The sequence below is a fragment of the Carcharodon carcharias genome, chromosome 1 (assembly GCF_017639515.1).
Source record: "Carcharodon carcharias isolate sCarCar2 chromosome 1, sCarCar2.pri, whole genome shotgun sequence".
Classification (NCBI taxonomy): domain Eukaryota; kingdom Metazoa; phylum Chordata; class Chondrichthyes; order Lamniformes; family Lamnidae; genus Carcharodon; species Carcharodon carcharias.
Genome location: NC_054467.1, coordinates 241,417,805 through 241,441,594, shown reverse-complemented (window position 1 = coordinate 241,441,594; position 23,790 = coordinate 241,417,805). Strand labels below are relative to the sequence as shown.

At 44.1% G+C, this 23,790-nt stretch overlaps 1 protein-coding gene across 8 annotated transcripts in view; it reads right to left on the bottom strand.

Annotated features, from left to right (window-relative positions):
- ctnna2 (catenin (cadherin-associated protein), alpha 2) overlaps window positions 1–23,790 on the bottom strand; it is a 1,471,852-nt gene that overhangs the window by 115,809 nt on the left and 1,332,253 nt on the right. For all 8 annotated transcript variants that reach the window (XM_041198108.1, XM_041198115.1, XM_041198125.1 and 5 more), the window contains one exon: window positions 22,192–22,297. In XM_041198108.1, the coding sequence (XP_041054042.1) occupies window positions 22,192–22,297 (106 nt within the window). The remainder of the gene's footprint in view (window positions 1–22,191; window positions 22,298–23,790) is intronic.

Here is a 23,790-nt window from a genome sequence, read left to right as displayed (position 1 = left end):
CTGCTTTATTGGAAGATGTCCTGTAGTGGATCCACTGAATGAGATGGCTTAATGCCAACAGGATCCCAAGAAACCATTAAGTCTATGGTGCTAACTCAGACAGAAGCATATTTTCGAAGGGACAGAGCCTCCGAGGGGTCAACTCTGATGCTGGTTCAAAGTTCAAAATTTGTGAGCAATACAAAACTTGGAAGTACTGTGAACTGTGAGGAGAATAGTGTAGAACTTCAAAAGGACATAGACAAGTTGACGGAATGGCCGAACAAGTGGCCAATGAAATTTAATGCAGAGAAGTGTTGAAGTGATTCATTTTGGTAAGAAGATCGTGGAGAGACAAAATAAAATAAAGAGTAAATTATAAAGGGGTGTATATGCGCATAAGTCATTGGAAGTGGCAGGACAGGTTGAAAGAGCAGTTAATAAAGCATTCGGCACCCTGGGCTTTGTCTATAATAGGGAAGTTATGTTAAACCTGGATAAAACACTGGTTCAGCCTCAACTGGAATGTTAAGTCCCGTTCTGGGCACCACACTTTAAGAAGGTTGTGATGACATCAGAAAGGGTGCAGAAAAGACTCATGAACATTGATCCAGGGATGAAGAACTTGAGTTATGTAGATAGACTGAAGAAGCAGGGAACTGTTCTCCTTGGAGAAAAGAAGGTTGAGAAAAGATTTAATAGAGATTTTCAAAATCATGAGGAGCTTGGTCAGAGTAGATCGGGAGAAACTGTTCCCTTGGGCTCAAGGATCGAGAACCAGAAGGTAAAATTTTAAGGTAATTGGCAAAAGATGCAATGGCAACATGAGGAAAATCCTTTTCATGCAGCAAGTGGTTTGGATCTGGAATGTACTGCCTAATAGTGTGATGGAGGCTGGTTCAATTGTGGCATTGAAGAGGGAAATGGATTATTATCTGAAAAGGAAGAATGTGCAGGGTTATAGGCAGAAGGCGGGGTAATGGTGCTAGATGAATTGATCCTTCAGAGAGCCAGCACAGACAAGATGGAACAAATGACCTTCTTCTGTGCTGTAACCATTCTATGATTCTGAAGTTGCAGCTTTTCCCTTCACTCAATAGAGCTACCTCATGATGCACGAGGTGTCAGTGAAGTCATCAGAGCTGCTTGAGAAAATGATGGATCTCTGTAAAGTTGATAAAACTTAGATTCTTTAAAAAAAAAAGGATTGGACATTAATTTCAAACTTCTCCTCTCAGTGAATGGATGACACCAGAATTGACAGGAAAAGAACTATCAGGAAAGAACGAGCTAAGGTTCTTTATGTAGAAAAGAGAAGGCTGAGAAGTGACCTGAAAGCATGGCGTTCCCTCAGAATTGCCCCTCCGAAAATTCAGTGCCACCTCAGTCCTCATGTCTCTAAAATTAGGAAGGGGTTTGATAGAGTAGATGTAGGAAAAAGTTGTCACTTTTGGAGGAGTACAAAACTAGGGGCCATAAATATAAGATAGTTACTAATAAATCCAATAAGTCATTCAGGAGGAACGTCATTACTCAGAGATTGGTAGAATGTGAAACTTGCTATCAAATGGAGTAGTTGAGGCAAATAGCATAGATGAATTTAAGAGGAAACTAGATAAGATTTTTTTTCATTTGTTCATGGGATATGGTTTTCACTGGCAAGTCCACCCCTAATTGCCCTTGAGAAGGGCTGGTGAGCAGCATTAAATTATTGGAAAAGGAATAGAAATATATGGTGATAGGGTGAAATGAAGAAAGGCAGGAGGAGACTCATTACAGTAGCGAACTCCCAAATGGTGCTGGCAATGCCATAAATACATTACAACAGTGACCTGAATTGGAAGTACTTAATTGGCTGTAAAGTGCTTTGGTTTGTCATGATGTTGTGAAAGATGCTACAGAAATGCACTTTTCTCATTGTTTGCTTGAAGCACAAACATCAGCATTGATCTGTTTGGCTAAATAGCCTATTTCTGTGTTGTGGGTAATATCTAATGTTTAATGTACTTCAGAAAGGACAACTGTTTAAATTAATACTCAAGAAACTGAATGTCATAAAGTGCAGGACCAACATCCGGAAAGGATGGCGACCCCACTCAGCATAACATTCAATCTGTTTATTTCCTCAGACCTGGAGATGTGACATTAAACAAGACTCTGTTGCACTTATGTAAGACAAACCCCACTCCAGTAGGATAGGTCTGTTCTCCTGGGCATCGTGTGGATGGTGGACGTTGGTGGGAAGTAGGGGGAATTGGCATTGGCTGGGCTGTGGCAAAGTGGACCAAGTATGTGTGATTTAAACTCCCTCTGTGATGAAGAGCATTGTGCCCTTTTAAAGATATTGAAGTCGAACAACTGGCCTGAAGAAACTTCCTTCTTGCTTTTACCCAATTAATACAACTATCAAATCCCATGATATCAAGCACTATATGCTGCCTTTGAAGCATAGTAACCTCAATTAAATGAAATAATATTTTCACTTCGGGTTTATGTTCTAAAACCACTTTTTGTTAAATGGCAAAAGGGCAATTCTCTTGTTAAGCTTTTCCAGGCCTGCTGTAGCATTTCAGTATCCAAAAATAGCAAAGAAGGTTATTTCTGTGAGTTCTTTCATTGTGGCAATACCTGCTCCCAACTAAAGCAATAATTCTGTTGTCATTAATGGTTTGGCTCTGAAGGGGAGTATCACGATAAGGCATAAAGTCATAGGCTGGAATGTTATGCTCCCTCTTCCCCTACAAGCAGACTGTGAGGTGGGGACAGGGTGTAAAGTCAGGTATTTTACCAGTGGCAGGGAAAGTGTTGGGCGGCCTCATTGCCTTTAGTGTAACTGAGGTTCTTAATTAGTCTGGTATCAGGCAAGGGCAGGGAAACCTACTTTGAGGGTCCCCTGTGCCCAGCAGAGGCATTGCACTGCACCCCCCCCCCCTCAAAAGGTCACAATTCCCCTTATCCCCCTCTACTCCTGAACTCTCAAACCTGCACTCACCCCCTGCTGACCCCCAACGCCCGCACCCTTCTCACCCGCTCACCAGAGCTTGCCACCCAACCCCGACAAAATCCCCTTCACCTACCTTAGCGTCTGGCTCCAGCAATGACCTCCATTGGGGCCTGGCTGTAGTTGCAGCAGTGGCCACCGTTCCTACCTGGCACTGCTGAGACAACAGAACTGCTGGCCACCCAATTGGCTGGCAGCTGTCTGAGGCAGGGCTTCTTATCACTAAGGGGTCCCACCTCCAGCCTATCAATGGCCGATTGGTTGTTAAATGCTGGGCTGCCATTTTCTCCCTGGACAGGCTCTCCATTGACTTTTTAGCCAGGGGGTTGGGGACCACAGTGCCCTGTAAAATCCAGCCATAGTATCAATATGGCACAGAAGGTGGCGACTCAGCCCATTGAGCCCATGCTGGTTCTCTGTAGAGCAATCCAGTCAGTCCCATTAACCTGCTCTAGCCTCATAGCCCTACAAGTTTATTTTCCTCAAGTGCCCATCCAATTTCCTTTTGAAATCATTCATCATCTCTGCTTCCACCTAAATCTGTGTTTCCTCGTTTTTGTAACATCAACTAAAAGAAAGACCTTCCCTATGTCCACCTTATCTAAAGCTGTCAAAATTGCCAGATCCAGAAATGTGGCAGAATAACGCATGTGCTGCTGCAATCAGAGCAAGTTTTCCAGCGTATTGTTCCATTCAGGAGTTCACCACCAAAGGCCGAACATTATACTGTAGGGTTGCATGGCATGCAGCAACATAAATAACAGTGCAGCATCTATAACTGTGTTCATGCAGCTGCTTCCACTTATAAGCTGATAAAATAATGGTTTAATTGCTGAAAAATTAACAGTAGGTTCACAGGTCAGTATTAATCAGCCTGCAGTTCAGGTGAAAAACAGACATATCCTAAGTAAGAATCACCATATGCTCCTGATCAATTTACTCCCCTCCATCATTTGCATTATACAAATTGAAGCATCTCTGCCTTAGCCTCTACATTATTTTTAAGAATTTGCTGGATGTGCACATTGAACTTAAATTCACCGTATAGGTTAGGCCTCGCACTTATGTAATAGAATTAGTTAAACTGCTTCATTTTATTAGATCATTGCCTATAGCAATTAATGCATGCTGAACTCCAAAGGGGGCATTATTTCAAAGCTTGAAGGTATCACAAAGCTTAGAAATGCAGTGAGCAGTGAGGAGGATAGTAACAGACTGCAGGAGGACATGGGCAAACTGGTGAAATAGGCAGACACATGACAGATGAAATTTAATGCAAAGAAGTGTAAAATTTTGTGCTTTGGAAGGAAAAAATGAGGAGAAGCAATATAAATCAAATGGTACAGTTTTAAACAAGGGATGCAGAAATCGTGACCAAGTGCTTTAGGTACATAACTCTTTGAAGGGGGCATAAATTGATTAGGCTGCTAAAAAGCACGCAAAATCCGAGGCCTTATAAATAGAGGCAAAGAGTACAAAACCAAGGTGTCATGGCAAACCTATATAAATCACCAGTTATGCTCCAGGTAGAGCTTGCACTCAATTCTGGACACTGTACTTCGGAAAGATGTCGATACCTCGTAGGTGATGCAGAGAAAATGTACTAGAAGGGCACCCAATATTAAGGAATTCAGTGATGTGGAGAGACTGGAGGATATGGGATTATTTTTCTTAAAGCAGAGAAGGTTAAGGGGAGATTTGATATAGATGTTCAAAGTTATGAGGGATTTTGACAGAGTAGATAGGTAGAATTTGTTTCCACTGGTTGAAAGGTCAGTAACAAAAGGACAAAAATTTAAGATGTTTGGCCAAAAGATTTGGAGGGGAAATTAAAGGAGAATAATTTTTTAACATAATGAGTTGTTATGATCTGGAATGCACTTCTTGAAAGCTTGGTGGATGCAGTTCAATAGTAATTGCAAAGAAAATTTCATATATCCTTGAAAAGAATAAATTTGCAGGGTCACTGGGGAAAAGCCAAGAAATAGGACTAATTGATAGCATTGTTGAAGAAAGAGGCATGCTGCTGCAGCTTTTTTTTTGCACTCATCGGGACAGATGCAAGAATGCCAAATTTCAATTTATAATGCAACAATGCTCCCTTTGAAACTTGGCATTCTTGTATCTGTCCTGATGAGTGCAAGATGAAAAACTATGACAGCATGTCTCTTTTTTCAGCAATACTCAAGTTCTGCACTCCCAAGTGGCTAATTGATAGCACTTTTAAAGAGGCAGCATAAGTGGGCTGAATAGCCTCCTTTTGTGCTGCATAATTCTATGAAATGTGCTTTGGGTTTGTGGGCCAATTTACACTTCAGCCATACTTCAATCTGCACTGCTGTAAAACTGGGTTTAAAAATACAATCTCCATATGCCAGTCCCACAGCTCATTTACTTAGCAATGTAATTTAAACAAAGGCTGCATCAACAATGGATTACTCAAATGAGCAAAGGAGTGAGAGGGTTAATGGCAGAGAGAGACATTCAAAATACCCTTTTCAGCTATATATGACACCTTCATCTTCTTTAAAAAAATCATATGCAGAAATTTATCAAATGCCCTTGGAAATTACGTCCATAAATAGCCCTTGTCCACTAATTGAGTTAGGTCTTCACAGAATTCCAGCAGATTCATTAGGCATGATTGATTGCTTCTAAAAACCATGCTGACTAATTCTTATGGCCTATGTGCTCTCTGGCCAAACATTGATAGTGTCTGTAAAATGGTCTGACGAATTTCCTCCCTCTACAGATGTTGTACTAACTGGTCTATAATTCCCTGATTCAGATCTCTCTCCTGACCATCAGTCCTTCGCTACAGTATTTATACAGCTCTTGAAAATACAAACCAGTCTTGTTTATTTCCCTACATATCCCAAGGTATATTCCATCTGCTCTTAGTACACTGTGGAAATTTAATGCCTCAAGCTTCCACTTTATATAAACTTTCCTGATTTCCTCCACACATGTATGAACTGTGGAAATAAACTGATTTGAGTCTGGATTTGTTCTCAGAATTAATGCGAAAAATTCTGTATGCCATAAGGAACTCAAAACTAATCAAAACAGGAAACTTGGACTATGTGGAATACATGCTGGAATCCTCAAAGAACAAGTATAAAAGTGTCTGTTTAATATTTTCAATAACTCCATAAAAATAAAGGCTGTTGTTTAAGAAAGAAAAGAAAGACTTGCATCTATGAACGTGCCTTTTGTGAGCTCGGGGCATCCCAATACACTTTACATCCAATGAAGTACTTTTGAAGTGTAATCACCGTTGTAATGTTGGAAATGTGACAGATATTTTGCACACAGCGAGATCCAATAAACAGCAAGACGATGATTATCAGGTAACGTCTTTTTAGTGATGACAGTGGAGGGACAAATACTGCCCAACACACGAGGGTGAACTGGAATGGTTTTTTTCAAAATAGTGCCATGGGATCTTAACATCTGACTGAGTAGTTAGAGGGGGACAAGGTATTGTGCCTCAATAAAAACGTGACTGTGACAAGGTATTGTGCCTCATTAAAAATGTGACAGTGCAGTGCTCCCACGGTACTACACTGGAATGTCAGCCTGCCTACGACTGGAGAGAGCAATGCACACGATGTTGGTAATCAAAGCAGCAGTGAGATATAAATTATGGAATTATGGAACAGTTAGAAGGAAGAAAGCTGACAGCAGGAAATATAATCAGAGCCATTCTGAAGCTTTCCATAAATTTTCTGCAAGATTTTCTACCAACAGCACTACTTACACTGTAATAGGTCAGAGGCTAGGAATCCTGTGGTGAGTAACTCACCTCCTGACTCCCCAAAGCCTGTCAGCCATTTACAAGGCACGAGTAAGGAGTGTGATGGAATATTCCCCACTTGCCTCGATGAGTGCAGCTCCAACAAGACTCAAGAAGCTTGACACCATCCAGGACAAAACAATCCACTTGATTGGCACCACATTCACAAACATTCACTCCCTCCACCACCAATGTTCAGTGACAGCTTTGTGTACCATCTACAAAATGTACTGTAGGAACTGACCAAAGCTCCTTTAGACAGCACATTCCAAACCCATAACCACTACCATCTCGAAGAAGAAGGGCAGCAGACACATGGGAACAACACCATTTGGAAGTTCCTCAGAGGCAGCCAGCAGTGCAGCAGGTATGAATGCTATACTATCACTGTGGAAAGGAGGTGGCAAATTCGAGTGCTGCCTAACTCCACTGGAACCAGGGCAGGGTGGTCAAGAATCACAACTGCTGCACCAGAAACACAGTGCACAGCAATTTCTAGCCCCACATTTTCATGTGGTCTGTTTAACATGTGATAATACCTATTTTTTAAAATTCATTCATGGGATGTGGGCATCACTGGCTAGGCCAGCATTTATTGCCCATCCCTAGTTGCCCTTGAGAAGGTGGTGGTGAGTTGCCTTCTTGAACCACTGCAGTCCATGTGCTGTAGGTACACTGCTGTTAGGAAGGGAGTTCCAGGATTTTGACCCAGTGACAGTGAAGGAAAGGTGATGTGTTTCCAAGTCAGGGTGGTGAGTGACTTGGGGGGGAATTTCCAGTTGGTGGTGTTCCCATCTATCTGCTGCCCTTGTCCTTCTAGATGGTAGTGGTCGTAGGTTTGGAAGGTGCTGTTGAAGGAGCCTGGGTGAGTTCCTGCAGTACATCTTGTAGATGGTACACACTGCTGCTACTGTGTGTCAGTGGTGGAGGAGGTGAATGTTTGTGGATGTGGTGCCAATCAAGCGGGTTGCTTTGTCCTGGATGGTATCAAGCTTCTTGAGTGTTGTGGGGGTGTCACTCATCCAGGCAAGTGGGGAGTATTCCCTCACACTCCTGCCTTGTGCCTTGTAGATGGTGGGCAGGCTTTGGGGAATCAGGAGGTGAGTTACTCGTTGCACGATTCCTTACCTCCAACCTGCTCTTGTAGCCACAGTATTTATATGGTTGGTCCAGTTCAGTTTCTGGTCAATAGTAACCCCCAGGATGTTGATAGTGGGGGATTCAGTGATGGTTACATCATTGAACATCAAGTGGCGATGGTTGGATTCTCTCTTGTTGGAGATGGTCATTGCCTGACACTTGTGTGGCATGAATATTACTTGCCACTTGTCAGCCCAAGCCTGGATATTGTCCAGGTCTTGCTGCATTTGGATATTGACTGCTTCAGTATCTGAGGAGTCATGAATGGTGCTGAACGTTGTGCAATCATCAGCAAACATCCCCACTTCTGACCTTATGATGGAAAGAAGGCCATTGATGGAGGTGATGGTTGTGCAGCAGTCCTGGACTGGAAGCACTGAGAGGTGTGCGCACCCAGCGTGATGAAGCGGCAAGGTGACAGCGTGGTGGATGAATTAAAGCCTGTCCACCATCAAAACTGCATTTCCCTGGAATGCATAGCTAATGCGACAGAATTGGATGATATGGCGTGAGCATCCGTCATTGCGGCCAACGGGTAAAACCTTGCTTTTCCCGCCCGCTACTGTACTTAGTGCAAATCTGGGATGATTCCGCCCCTCGTGCTTTTCATTGCCACCAGACATCTCAAAGTGGTTTACAGCCAATGAAGTACTTTTTGAAGTGTAGTCACTGTTGTAATGTAGGAAACACAATAGCTAAATTGTGCTCAGCAAACTCCCCCAGAAGCAATGTGATAATAACCAGAATCTGTTTTTTTGTGATGTAGATTGAGGGATAAATAGCTCCAAGGATAACTCACTTGGTCTTCTGAAATAGTGCCACAGGATCTTTTACATCCACCTAAGCAGGCAAATGGGAACTCAGTTTAGCATTTCATCTGAAAGGCAGAGCTTCCATCAATGTAATGCTCCATCAGTACCACACTGGAGCATCAGCTACTCAAGCTGGAGTGGGGTTTGAACCCAGAACCTTGTGATTCAGAGACAAGTGTACTACCAATTGAGCCATGGCTGACACACCAAACACCAAGGACAGAAATGACAATTTTAGTAGTGGGAATGATGGATGTCAATGGAACATGAAGTGGAATGTGACAATCTTTGTGACACAATGTATATAAGGTCAAAAGTTCAATTCTGGATTGAAACTAAACATTATGATTTAGATATTGGGCACAGACTTGTCCCCAAATTCATAATTAAATGAAGTTCAGCGATCATTGTATCATAAGGTTTAGCTGACAATGGAAAAGGATAAAGAGCAGTCCAGAGTGAGAAAAATTAACTGGGGGAAAGCCAACTCCAGTGGGGTAAGACCAGATCTGGGCCAAATAAATTGGAGTCAAAGGTTGGCAGGAGAAACAATAGCTGATCAATGGGCTACCTTCAAATAAGAGATAATTCAGGCACAGTCAAGGTATATTCCCTCGAAAGGGAATGGTAGTGCAGAGTGCCCTGGATGACAAAGGAGATAGGAGTTAAGATAAAAAAGAAAAAGTGTGCTTATGACAGGTGTCAGGTAGAAAATACAATTGAGAACCAAGCTGAATATCAAAGGTTCAGAGAAGGGTTGAAGAAGCAGATAAGAGAAGCAAAAAAGGAGTATGAAAAAGGCAGCTAACCTAAAAAGGCATATAAATGTTAGAAGGGTGGTAAAAGGAGGACTGGGCTAATTAGGGACCAAAAAGGAAATTTACACATGGAGGCAGAGGGCATAGCTCAGATATTAAATGAATACTTGTCTTTACCAAGGAAGTAGGCCATGGTAAAAGATGTGGTAATTCAGATGCTAGAAGGGTTTAAAATTGAAAAGGAGGAGTTGGTGGGGAAACTTCTAGAAGCAATAATTTGGGACAATATTAATGGTCACATGAACAAATGGAAGTTAATTAAGGAAAGCCAGCATGGATTTTTTATGAGGAAATCATGTTTAATTAACTTGCTGGACATTTTTTGAAGAGGTAACAGACAGTGTTGATGAGGGAAATGCTGATGGTGGGGTGTATATGGACGTCCAAAAGGAGTTTGATACAGTGCAGCACAACATACTTGTGAACAGAAAATATGGCTCATGGAATAAAAGGTACAGAATCAACATGGATATGGATATCAGTGACAGGAAACACAGAGAAGTGGCTAATGTATGTTTTTCATGCTGGGGGAAGGTTTGTAGTGGAGTTCCCCAGGGGCCGGTGTTGAGACCCTTGCTTTTCCTGATATATATTAATGACCTAGGACTTGGTGTACAGGGCACAATTTCAAAGTTTGCGGATGATACAAAATTTAGAAGCTTTGTGAACTGCGAGGGGGATAGAGTGGAACTTCAAAAGTAAATAGGCAAGTTGGCAGAAAGGGCAGAGAAGTGGCAGATGAAGTTCAATGCAGAAAAAAATGTAAAGTGATTCAGTTTGGTGAGAAGAACATGGAGATATAAAATAAAGGGTACAACTCTAACGAGGGGTCCAAAAGCAGAGGCACCTGAATATATAGGCAGGGCAGGATGTGAGAGAGCAATTAATAAAGCATACAGTATCCTGGACTTTATTAAAAGAGGCATGGAGTACAAGAGCAAAGAGGTTATGCTGAACTGCTATTAGTCACTAGTTCAGCCTCAGCTAGAGTATTGTATCCAATTCTGGGTACTGCACTTGAGGGAGGATGGGAAGGCATTAGAGAGGGTCAAAAGATTCATGAGAATGGTTCCAGGAATGAGGAACTTCGGTTATGAAGATAGATTGAAGAAGCTAGGACTAATTTTCTTAAAGAAAAGAAAGCTGAGAGGAGATTTGATAGGAGTTTTCAAAATCATGAGGAGTCTGGATGCAGTAGATAGGGAGAAACTGTTCCCACTTGGGAAAGAATCAAGAATGAGAGGGCATAGATTTAAAGTAATTAGAAAAAAGCAAAATTTGATATGAGGAAAAACTTTTTCATGCAGTGAGTGGTTGGGGTTTGGATTGCAGTGTCTGGGGATTCTCTGGAGGAAGTTTCAGTTGGAGCATTCAAAAGGGAATTAGACCGTTACCTAAAAAGGAAGAATGTGCAGGGTTACGGGGAAAAGGCAGGGGAATGGAACGAGCTGAGTTGTTCATTCGGAGAGCCAATGCAGGCGTGATGGGTCAAATGGCCTCCTTCTGCACCGAAAGAAATCTGTGATTCTCCCCAATCTGATCAGACACTTTCACACCCATTTATTTGAGCCTCTCAAAAGTATATTGGAAGTGGGCAGAATTCCTGCTCATTTTCAGCTACTGCAGACACCTAACAATGGAATAACCAGAGCTCACTGTATTACCTTGAGAGCAAAGGGGCTGTGGCTCATGATAATATCTTAAAACTGCACCATTTTAAGACAATGAGGTAGTGGGTGACTGCAGATTTACACAGTCTACTGTTCACTGAAGATCCACTCTGGAAAGTTGTCCGCTTACAATTCTAATTTCTCTGTTTCTATCAGTTATATTAGTCACTTTATGATTAAAATGTTATTTTACTGGGAGATTATTTTATTTTCCAGGCACTCCTCTGAATTTTAACATCAACTGCTTTCAGTGGCAACTCAGAATCTAAACTCCATGCCAGTCGGAATTTGATGAGTGGAACGACAAGAGATAGAAATGTTAGAGCACACAGACTGGACCTCAAAACTCAAATACTTTCTCCTGTAATTTTTCCACTTTGAGTATTGATTGAAAATTTTAATCCATCTCCCAGTTGCAAATATTAATCTTTTTCACCCTGGTGAAGGTTTATTAATGCATGGCCTCTTCATGCTCATCATATGACTTTGCATTTTTTACTGCACTGCTCTGAGTTTCTTTTGTCAAAGATTGAGAATCCAGGCACATGATTCATGATGGCAGAAAGACCACCAGCTGGAAAATAGACCAAAGTCTAATCAGCAAGAATTGGTTTTTTGACACAAGCACACTGGGCCAAATAGCCATCTTCTGTGCTGTATGATTTTTTTTCATTCATGGGATGGGGCGTCGCTGGCTAGGACAGCATTTATTGCCCATCCCTAATTGCCCTTGAGAAGCAACTGAGTGACTAGCTAGGCTATTTCAGAGGGCAATTAAGAGTCAACCACATAGCTGTGGGTCTGGAGTCAAATGTAGGGCAGACCAGGTGAGGATGGCAGATTACCTTCCCTAAAGGGCATTAGATGAACCAGACGGGTTTTTAACGACAATCGTTTTATGGTCATCATTAAACTTTTAATGGTTTCGGATTTAGATTTTATTGAATTCAAACTCGAACCCAGGTCCCCAGAGTATTACCCTGGGTCTCTGGATTACTAGTCCAGTGACAATACCACTATAGCACTGCCTCCCCTGGATGCTGTGTGTTGATTCCTTAAGGAGCTTTGAAAATTGTAATGGGAAAGAAAGACAGCAGGAAGATGGAGTTCCACGGTTTTAAGAAAAAAATTATGTCAGAGTAGGTGTTAATTCTTAATTTCAGTGCTGGAGATTCAAGGAGGAGGGGAATTGTAAAAGAGTGACATATTTGAAGGCAGGATAGAATAACCAAGGGAAACTCAAAGAATCACTGACCACAGAAACACAAGTTTTGAGGAGGAGGAGAAATCTAGAGCTGAGAAGGAGGTCCTATTGGAAGACGTTATTCTCCATACCATATATATTTGTGGGAGAGACGGTGGAAGAAGCTCACCGTATAAGTATTGGATGGGTACAGGCAAAATACTGCGGAAGCTGGAAATCTGAAACAAAAACAAAAAATGCTGGAAAAACTCAGCAGGTCCGACAGCATCTGTGGAGAGAGAAAGATAGAGCTAACGTTTCGAGTTCATATGATTTCTTCAGAGCTGTGCTTCATACAGAGCTGAGTTGTTGAGGGGAAAATTTGTGTATAAGAGATAAACCAAACATTTTGAAGACAGCATTATCAATTAATGAAATGCAACAATTCCACTGAAAGTTACAGGACTCATGGGGTGGTATTTTCCGTGCCCACTGGCATCGGTGTGTTCGGCGGTGAATGAATAAAATGGCGAGAAGGCCAAAAATCAGTTTCATGACATAGTGAAACCAGTTTGCGATTGTCCGCTCAGCCCATCGATAGGTGGGTCATGTTTCCCACGATCAGGTGATGGGAACCTTATTGCATTTCATTATAAGGCCAGCCTCCGCTGGATCGTCCGCCCATGTCAGCATGATTACACGCTCATGTGTTTCACAACAGCATATTTATGGCATGCATGTGGCAGGCTGCACGTTGAGTGGAACTCGGAGGTGAGTGCACAGTAACGATGCACAGTGTTTGTGAGGGTCGCCTATTGGACTTCAAGGTTGAGGCGGCTGGGTGGGGGGGGCAAGGGCTTCCCTGCAGTTGAGATGGCTTTTTGCAATGGCTTCCATTCGCTGAAAATGCAACTGCAATCACCACAAATGTATCCTGCAGGTCTGCACGGCTTCCAGGGAGTGTCCACAAGTCCTAGGGCAGGATTGTTAGTCGGTGTCCGAGTGCAATCTGTGGGCCCAGGAGCAGCTGGGGAAGGGGCCGCCGCCTGCGATCAGCCCCAGGTCTGGTGGAGGCCTGCAATATAATCCACAGAGGGTGTCACCCATCGTTATTGCGTGTTGCACCTATTACAACCTGGCTAGGAAGGGATGGAGGACCTGTAGGTCTCCTCAGATGAGACGGACATCGATGGGGATGAGGATGAGGAGATCCTCGGAGGCGAAGATGACAGCGATGAGACACTCACACAGGCCAGACGAGGCAGGCACGCTCGGGAGGCCCTCATAGCCGCTAGATTTGTGGAGGATGATGACAACATGCAGTGAGGACACTCCATAAATCTTCACATCGCCTGTGATGATGTCTGACTCCTGTCTGGCTGAGGCCAGCTTGCTTGTGCTCTGTGATCAGGGTCAAATCATAGAGACAAAGCCATGAAACTTTAAATATACCTTATCTTTTGTCAGCCTTCAGTGTCTGACCCCATCAGGAGCACAGCATCACTGGTTACAGATGCTGAAGGGGTGGGACCCAGCTCCATCTTAAGGGTGCTGAGATCACACAGACAGAATGACGGAACTCTGTGATGCCTGCCCATGACATTCTGGCAGCAATGACAAGCACCATCGAGGTTCAGGCGTCGGTAATATGGCCAGGGAGTGTGAGGCCAGAGCATCACTTTGGTCTGAAGGCTGCACAAAGCACAGGGAAGAGGCCCTGGACTGAGACACCTGCCTTTATCTGGTGCAGAAAGGTTTCACATCTGAATGACACGAACATTGCTCATCAGAACAAGGAGCCATAGGCAGGGAGACATTGTTGAGAGTTTATTTACAATAGTGAACATTTTGTACAAGCGATTAGCACCCATGCTCAGGCTGTGCAACTACATTTTCTTAACCTTGCTAACCCTGCCGCTACATCTTGGTGTTCCCCGGACATCCACAGTGGACGTGGAGGCAGCCTGCTGACTGCTACGCCTTGTCTGCAATGACCTTGACCAGCATTCTCTGGAGGCCTGAGGCCTGGAGGGTCCCGGCCTGCTTTCGGGGCCCTGCTATGTGGCAGTGGCACCCTCCTTGACCTAAGGAGCTGAAGCTGCTGGAGTCACAGGTAGAAGGGAGTCGGATGGGGTGGACACTCCCGGAGTCACCTGGGTGGATGGCCCCAGGGTATGCACCTGCTGATCCTCCTCCCTATGGGTGTCCTATGGCCCCTGGCTGACTCTTTGAGGAGAGGGATAAGCTTGAGTGAGATCAAGCTGCCCTGCACCTCTCTTGCATACACACTGTTGGAAGCCAACTATGGTGTCAGCGATGGAGTTCAGCCCATGCAGCAGTGCAGGAGCAATGTCCTGGACCAAGATCTCCATAGCAGCTACCATCCTGCCAGTGTTGGCCTCGCTCAGTGCGTTGGCATGCTGGTGCTATCACCTCAGCCTGAAGGTGGACAGACTCCTCCATCATGCCTTACACTCTGAGGAGTGCAGCGGACATTCCTTCCTGATGTTCCCGAGCTTGCCTTTGCAGCTTCAGCAACTGTCACATGACCACATCCAGAGGCTCGTCATCTGACTCGGACTCAGCAAATTTTTGGCCTCCAGCAGTCCTCCGAGTGCCGAGGACTGGGAATTCCCTGCCGCCACCTGCTGTTTATCAGAAAGTACAAAGCGCTCACCAAAATTGTGATCTCAAGGCTATTCTAAAGCTAGGTCCCACCGAGGTGTGTGTCTCTGCGCTGGTGGAGGGTGTGGGTGAGCATTGTGATGGAACTTCAAGGAGGGTGCCTTCAAGGTCCTCTTCAGACCCTGGGTCGTGGACTCCTTCGGCTGCTTCCCGGAGGGGCCTGCAAAAGCAAAGAGAGATACTCAGTGAGAAAAACAGAAAATGCAGGAAAAGCTCAGCAGGTCTGACAGCATCTGTGGAGAGAAAAACAGAGTTGATGTTTTGAATCCATATGACCCTTTTTCAGAGGTAAAGAGAGTAGAAATGTGATGAAATTTATACAGTTATGGGGGGATGAAGCAGGTGTAGCTGGATAGATGGCTAGTGATAAGCAGGGGCAAAGGAGAGATTGACAAAGATGTCATGAACAAAGTGCCTGATCAGAAGATGAGGGGCTGTTCCTCCAGTTTGCGTTGAGCTTCACTGGAACATTGCAGCAGGCCAAGGACGGACATGTGGGCCTGAGAGCAGGATGGTGTGTTGAAATGGCAAGTGACAGGGAGGTCTGGGTCATGCTTGCGGACAGACCGAAGGTGTTCCTCAAAGTGGTCACCCAGTCTGCATTTGGTCTCTCCAATGTAGAGGAGACCACATTGGGAGCAGCGAATACAGTAGACCAAATTGAAGGAGGTGCAAGTGAAGCGCTGCTTCACCTGAAAGGAGTGTTTGGGCCCTTGGACAGTGAGGAGGGGAGAAGTAAAGGGGCAAGTGTTGCATCTTCTGTAATTGCATGGGAAGGTGCTGTGGGATGGTTATATGGCGTTGGGGGTGGTGGAGGAATGGGTCAGGGTGTCCCGGAGGGAATGATCCCTATGGAATGCGGGGGGGGGCGGGAGGTGTGAGGGAATGATGTTTTTGATGGTGGCATTATGTTGGAGTTGGCGGAAATGGTGGAAGATGACTCTTTGAATGCGGAGACTGGTGGAGTGAAAAGTGTGGACAAGCGGGACCCTATCATAGTTCTGGGAGGGAGAGGAAGGTGTGAGGACAGAGGCGCGGGAGATCAGCCGGACATGGCTGAGGGCCCTGTCAACCACAGTGGGTAGGAAACCTCAGTTAAGGAAGAAGGAAGACATGTCAGAAGTGCTGTTTTGGAAAGTGGCATCATTGGAACAGATGCAATGGAGGCGGAGGACCTGAGAGAATGGGATGGAATCCTTACTGGAGTCAGGGTGTGAGGAGCTGTAGTCAAGGTAGCTGTGGGAGTCAGTGGGCTTGTAATGAATATTGGTGGACAGTTTATCACCAGAAATGGAGACTGAGAGATCAAGGAAGGGGAGGGAAGTGTTGGAGATGGTCCATATGAAGGTCAGAAGCAAAATTGGAAGGAAAATTGATAAATCTTTCCAGGTCCAGATGAGAGCATGAAGCAGCACCAAAGCAGTCATCGATGTATCAAGAAAAGAGCTATGGGAGGGGGCCTGAGTATGACTGGAACAAGGAATGTTCCACATACCCCATAAAGAGACAGGCATAACTGGGGCCTATGCGGGTTGCCATAGCCACACCTTTTATTTGGAGGAAGTGAGACAAGTTGAAGGAGAAGTTGTTCAGTGAGAGAACTAGTTCAGCCAGACGGAGGAGAGTGGTGGTGGATGGGGATTGTTTGAGCCTCCGTCCAAGGAAGAAGCGGAGAGCCCTCAGACCATCCTGGTGGGGGATGGAGGTGTAGATGGATTGGATGTCCATGGTGAAGAGGAGGTGATTAAGGCTTAACATTGAGGGCCATCTGTTACTTGTTCATGTTGTTCTTTTCAGCGTGTTTATCCCTGTTCTACCATTATCATATTCTGCTTTCTTTCCTTTGCCATTATCAGCACCTTTTTTAGTCCTTACCACTACCATTAACACTCCCTTTGTCCTTTTGTTCATTACGTCTTTCTCAATCTCTCCTTTGCCCCCAACTATCGCTGGCCTTCTATCTAGCTTCACCTACTCCATCCCACTTAAACATTCTACATTTCATCACATTTTTATTTCCCTTTCGCTCTGGAGAAGGGTCATACAGACTCAAAATGTTAACTCTGTTTTTCTCTCTACAAATGCTGTCACACCTGCTTAGTTATTTCAGCATTTTCTGTTTCTCTTTCAGTTTTCCAGCATCTGCAGTATTTTGCTTTTATCTGAGAGATAAGTAGTGCACAGCAGTGTCCTGTGAGACAGGACACATCACTCGCAGCACGGTTGTCTGATGGATGTTGCACTGCTGGATCCTCAATTGGTCGTGCACCGCTGACCTCATTGTCAGCACAGGAATGGCCCCGATCCTCACCAGCCAACAGGATAGCTCTATTATCAAAGTCCATGAGGACCTTGATTTCAGGCATTCCTCTGCCGGTCATTGACCTCTCCCTCTTGTTGTATGCCAGCTTGACCTGCATGAACAGAGATGGAGAGAGTGAAGCCAGGCCAGATGTTAAGTATGCCTGGCATGTGTGGGTGCTGAGTGGTCCCAGGGACGGGATGAGGACAATGAAGGTGTGTGTGAGAAAGTGAATGGTGATGTCCCTTGAACTGGCAGTGAGTGAGATCCCTGTGGATGTGCGATGGGTTTGTGAATGTGTGAGCAGCGAGTGATGAGAAGAGTGACTTACCCTGGCAGAACGGAGGAGATCATTCATCCTCTTGGGGCACTGGCTGGGCTGTCCTCTTTTGCAGGGCCTTGGCGCTGACCACCACTGCTACCGCTTCCCAAGCCGGATTGGTGATGTTGCTGCCTATCCTGAGGCTAGAAGGGGAGTGGTACAGGACAACAAGGCAAGCCTCCACTGCGTGAAAAAGGCGCTTGATGGGGCAGGTCATTGAACCTGGGGGCTGCAGTCTGTTTGCCTTTTGGGACCATGTTTCCTGTGCAGCAGTTCCTGGGCTGGAAGCACTGAGAGGTGTGTGTGGCTGCACTTTAAATACGACGCCCAGCGTGATGAAGCGGCGAGGTGATGGGCATGGCAGGTGAATGACAGCCCCCCTGCCATTGAAACAGTGTGTTTCCCGGAAATGCATAATTAATGCGGCAGGTTTGGGATGATACTGCGTGAGAAGCCGCCATTGCAGCTAGCAGGTAAAAAGTCCTTTTTCCTGCCTGCTACCACACTTAGTGCAAATCTGGGATGATCCCGGTAATGGGCTGGGAGGGACAGTAACATGGTGGTTATGTTGTTGAACTGATAATCCAGAGACTCAGACTAGTGTTTTAGAGACACAGGTTCAAATCCCAACATGGCAGTTGTTGGCATTTAAATTCAATTAATAAAATGTGGAATATAAAGCTAGTCTCAGTAATAGTGACCTAGTGACCATAACAAAAATCATTGATTGTTGTAAAAACCCACCCGATTCACTAATGCCCCTTAGGGAGGAAAATCTGCCATCTTTGCCTGGTCTGGTGTACATCTGAGTCTAGATCCATGGCAATGTGGTTGACTCTTAACTGCCCTGTGAAGTGGCCAAGCAAGCCACTCAGTTGAAGGGCAATTAGGGATGGCTAACAAATGCTGGCCTTGCCAGTGATGCCCACATCCGATGAAAGAATAAATTTTTGTAAAAACGAGACAGTGAAGGCAAGAATATTCATAGGTGAAGCAGAACTCAGGGTAGAGTTCAGATCAAAGTTAAGCAACAATATCTGTTGGTTACATGTGTGAAATACATGAGTAGCTGAAAGAAATTGGATTAATTTACTTCAGAGAGGAGCTGCTGTTGTGAGGTGGGTAGGTGGAGAGGAGGGTGTTGATGGGTGATGACGGGGTTGGGTATTCATCGAGATGCAGTTATTCATCCATTGCACGATGTGAGGGATAGAGTTTGTAAGAATTGAGGGCTTACGGGGGGATAGTTTTGGCAAGGAGCCAGAATAAAATCAGAACAAATTATTGATAGTATTCCATGAGCCAAAGCAAAAATATAATGGCATTCAAGCTGTAAATATTCAGTGATACCAACAGATAAATCATACTCTGCTGTAACAGGTTCATCCATCTTAACTTATATATACAAAAATCACTAAAGCAAATATTGCAGCATTGCCCTCACAAAAATAGTTTTAGAATTGAACAAGATACAGCAAAACGCAAGCAACATTTTTACACCTGTTGTATCTATGGAAACATGCCTTTTTCTGTTAGGCAGGCATGGTTTGACTTCATTTATTAATCGCTTTTTCTAAATCAGGCTTATACCAACCATTTTACTCTGAGTGAATATTCAGGATAGAATCTAGGATGTAAGTACTTCATTATCATGAAAAATTACTCCACTCACTTCAGTCTGCATAGCTTTGAAAAATTGACTGTTCCACGAGAAACAAATCCATGGGATATGGGGGAGATGACGGTGTGGTGGTAATGTCAGCGGACTACTAATCCAGAAGCCCAGGCTAATGCACTGGTGGAATTTAAAAATTCAAATAAATCTGGGAATATAAAGCTAGCCACAGCAATGGTGACCTTGACCATGACAACTATCGCCGATTGTTGTAAAAACCGGTCTAGTTCACCAATATCCTTTAGGGAAGGAAATCTGTTATCTTTACCTAGTTTAGCCTAAATGTGACCCCAGACCCATAGCAATGTGGTGGACTCTTAACTGCCCTTTGAAATGGCCTAGCAAGCCACTCAGTTCATGGGTAATTAGGGATGGGAAAGAAATGCTGGCCTTGCCAGCAATGTCCATATCCTGTGAAAAGAATAAGGGTTCAGGAAAAGAGAGATTTGTCATAAGGCCCAGGTTTGCTGTAGAGGTGAGGTTGACTGTCTTGGTCACAGCTAGTTATGGTTAGTTTCAGTTAGTGGAGATCTGATTTTCCATTGGACTCATAACTGGTACCTTAGCTCCTGATCATTGTTTAGGGATGTTTGCACATCACTACTCGTTATCAGTGAACGCTCTTGCTTTAGCCCTTTGGGTGTGTTAATCCTCTTGGCTTGTAGATCTTAATTATCTGTGCTTTTATTTTTGGTATTTCAACATGCCTATTGTACTCCTGATCTATATATTCTAGTCTGCTTGCTCTCAGAGCACGCCTGTCTGCACTCTTGTCCTATATCACCCAACATACCTGCTCTCAATCCATGGCCAGTACCTCTGGTCTCACTTCTGAATTAGATCCTTCAGTATCCCTGCTTCCCCACCCAGTCTTAGGTTCTATTGAAGCATCAATAATCTGAATTGTGAACACTAAGGGCGGGATTTTCTGGCCCCGTCCATCGCTGGGACCATCCAGTTCTGCAGAAAGTCTTCTGGCTGGGTCGCCGAGTCTCCCGCTGGGTATCCTGGACTAATTATTTTCCCACGGCTGCTGTCTGACCTGCTGAGTGTTTCCAGCATTTCCTGTTCATTCAATTTCCAAAATTGTTGATATTTTCTTTTTTTGAACCCAACAGTATGCTAGCCTTCACTGCTTGCCAGTATCTCTCAGTAACACTACCCTCTTTTCTGGTGCATTATTATATTATTTCTGCACTCACTCCAGTTCTGTATTTCACAGTACCTCATCAAGGGCCACAGGGTACTCAATCAGCGTGGGGTGCTCCCTGAGCCCAGAGGGTGGCTGCCAGGCTTTACCAGGTGGTCTCCTGACATAGCGGAGTGCTCCTTCCCACCAGCCGCTAGTAAAATACGAGTTGCAGTGGGAAGAGGGCCTTAAGAAGCCTTTTATTGGCCACTTAAGGGCCTCAGTTGGTCTCTGGGCAGGAAGGCTATTCTTGTCCTTCCCCTCCGGATGGAGTCAGGTTCTCCAGCCCCCACCCTCCTCCACCTCGCTACTCCCTCCCTTGGGCCAGGAATAAATTTCACCCATACTCTTCACTCCAGTTCTATGTCCTGATGTCTTACTATCTCCTGATATCCCAAAATATCTCTGGTCTCACTAAAACCAATAATGCTGAGCCATGATTTTTTAATTGGATGTGGGCATCATTTGTAGTACCAGCATTTGATGCCCATCTCTAATTGCCCTGTTTGGCCATCTCAGAGTCAACCACATGGCTGTGTGGCCAGACCAGGTAAAGATGGCAGGTTTCCCTAAAGGGAGTTAATGAGCCAGATAGGTTTTTACAACAACGATAGTTGTCAAGGTTACTATTACTAGCTTCCAATTCCAGATTTTTATCAATTGAATTTAAAATCCATCAGCTACTATGGGGGATTTGAGACCATGACCCCAGAATATTAGCCTGTGCCGCTGGATTACTAGCCCAGTGATATTACCACTATACCACCATCTCTGCCACTAACACCCAAACATAGTGAAATAATGACATAAAAAAGTAAACTGTGAGTTTTTAATCAAATACAAAATTAAAATCTTCTTGGTAAGACTGACCAATCCAGTCAGCCTCACATTTGCAGCTCTTCAACCTAAGGTAGATTTTCTTCCTCTTCTGAATTAGGGGAATCTAAGGTAATGGTAAATCAAATTACCCCCAATGTTAGGCTTCCACCAATACATTCCGCAACCCTGTCCCGAACATCAGAAATATTTTAATACCACATTGGCAGTCCCTGCATCGAGGTTGGGGCTCCAGCCTCAGGGAATTAAGAGGTAGTTTTGAGATGAAGGATTTGGGCACAATGCCAATTTTACATTCTGCCCAATTTTCACATCCCAAACCTCCACATTGACTTGAATGAATATACAAAATAGGGGCAGAAGTAGGCCATTTGGCCCCTCAAGCCTGCTCCACCATTCAATAAAATCGTGGCTGATCTATTTGTGTTTTGAATTCCAAAATTCCCATCTACCCCTGATAACATTTGATTCCTTTGCTTAACAAGAATCTCACTACCTCTGCCTTAAAAATATTCAAAGTGGCACAACCCTCTCCAGAGGAGACTAAGACTGGATGGAATCCAGCAAAACCAACGTGACCCTGTCCGTTTTCTGATGGGTGGGTTCAGTTAAAATTGACCCCAATCAGATGACCAAAGTCTCCTGCTTGCACAGATGGTCAGAAGTGTTAACTGTGAAGAACGAGAGTAAACCTAGCAACATTTCTGTCAGTGGCCATCCAGGCCACCATTGCATATGACCTCCTGATCTCCTAGTTAACATTATATAAACAAATGCACTACCTGGTCAGCCGCAGCTCGAGCCAATTTATCCATCCTGGACCCTGCTTCTGCAATCTTCTTTGCTGCGTTGATTACGTCGGATGTATTTTTTAACGGACCCTTGCCCCTACAAGATATTGGAAAGTAAAATAAAGAAATAAATGAATCTTCTAGTTTGGAAAAAAATGGCCAGTAAAATATTTTTTAAAGTACAATTAAGATTTGCATTATTATTGCATGAGTGCAAAGCAATTTTGCAAGGTCTTTATATACTACTTTTGGGAACATTGAGCAAACAAGCTCTCTCTCTGCATGCATAAGGAGGAAGAGAATTCTAGACCAACCCTGCATAATAATGAAGCAGAAGTGACAACAAGGATAGAAACTGCTGGAAAAACACAGCAGCATCTGAAAGGAATAAAGAAGTATCAAATGATCCATCTATCCTGACTCTCTGTTTCCTCTTCTTCATCTTCATTTCTCCGTCTGAAGGCAGGTCCCCCACCATGGGTAAGGCAAGGAGGCAAGTCTAAAATTCATCCCAGCCAGAATGGGGATCGAGCCCCATACTGTTGGCATCAATCTGATCCACACTGGCCGTCCAGCCAAATGGCCCCCGCCAAGGAGTTTGAGTTCCTGTGGCAACATGCACTTTTAACCAGATGTTGCAGCCTGGAGCTATAGACAATGATGGTGGAAGTTCCAATTTTTTCCAACACACCTCCCATGTGTGCCACCTCCCACTGGTGCATGTTGAAAGGATACTCAACCTGTTTGGCCACGTTATGAATGCACCTTCCTTGGCCATCAAGTCCGTGAACTCAGGGCTTCTGGCTCAGAGGTGAGGACGCTACCCATTGTATCACTGGATCTCCTCTAACCAATCCTCTATGCTAATATATTAGCCCCAACACCAAAAGCTCTTATCTTGTGTTATAAACTTTTATGAAATGTCTTTTGGACATCCAAATACAATGCAACTATTGGCTCCCTTTATCTACCCTGCTTGTTACATCCCCAAAGAGCTCTAATAAATTTGTCAATCACAATTTCCCTTTCACAAAGCTACTCTGACTCTGCTTGATTGCATTATGATTTTCTAAATGTCCTGCTACTACTTCCTTGATGATGGATTCCAGCATTTTTCCAATGACAGATGTTAGACTAACTGGCCTATAGTTTTCTGCTTTCTGTCTCCCTCCTTTCTTGAATAGAGGTGTTACATTAGCAGTTTTCCAATCTGTTGGGATCATTCCAGAATCTAGGGGATTTTGGAATATTACAATGTATCCATTATCTCTTCAGCCCCTTCCTTAAGGATGTAGGCTATCAGGACCAGGAACTGTCAGTCTTTGTCAATTTATTACTTTTTCTCTAGTGACTGTGAATGTTTTAAGGTTCTCCCTCTCTTTGCCTCTTGATTTTCTATTATTCTTGGGATGCGTTTGTATCTTCTACCATGAGGACAGGTACAACATACTTACTCAAAGTGACCACCATTTGCTTGATTCCTTTTACTAATTAGCCAATCTGACCCTCAAAGCGGCAGATGTTTACTTTAGCTACTCTCTTCCTTTTTATATACTTGGAGAAGTTCTTTTTGTCTGTTTTTATATTCCT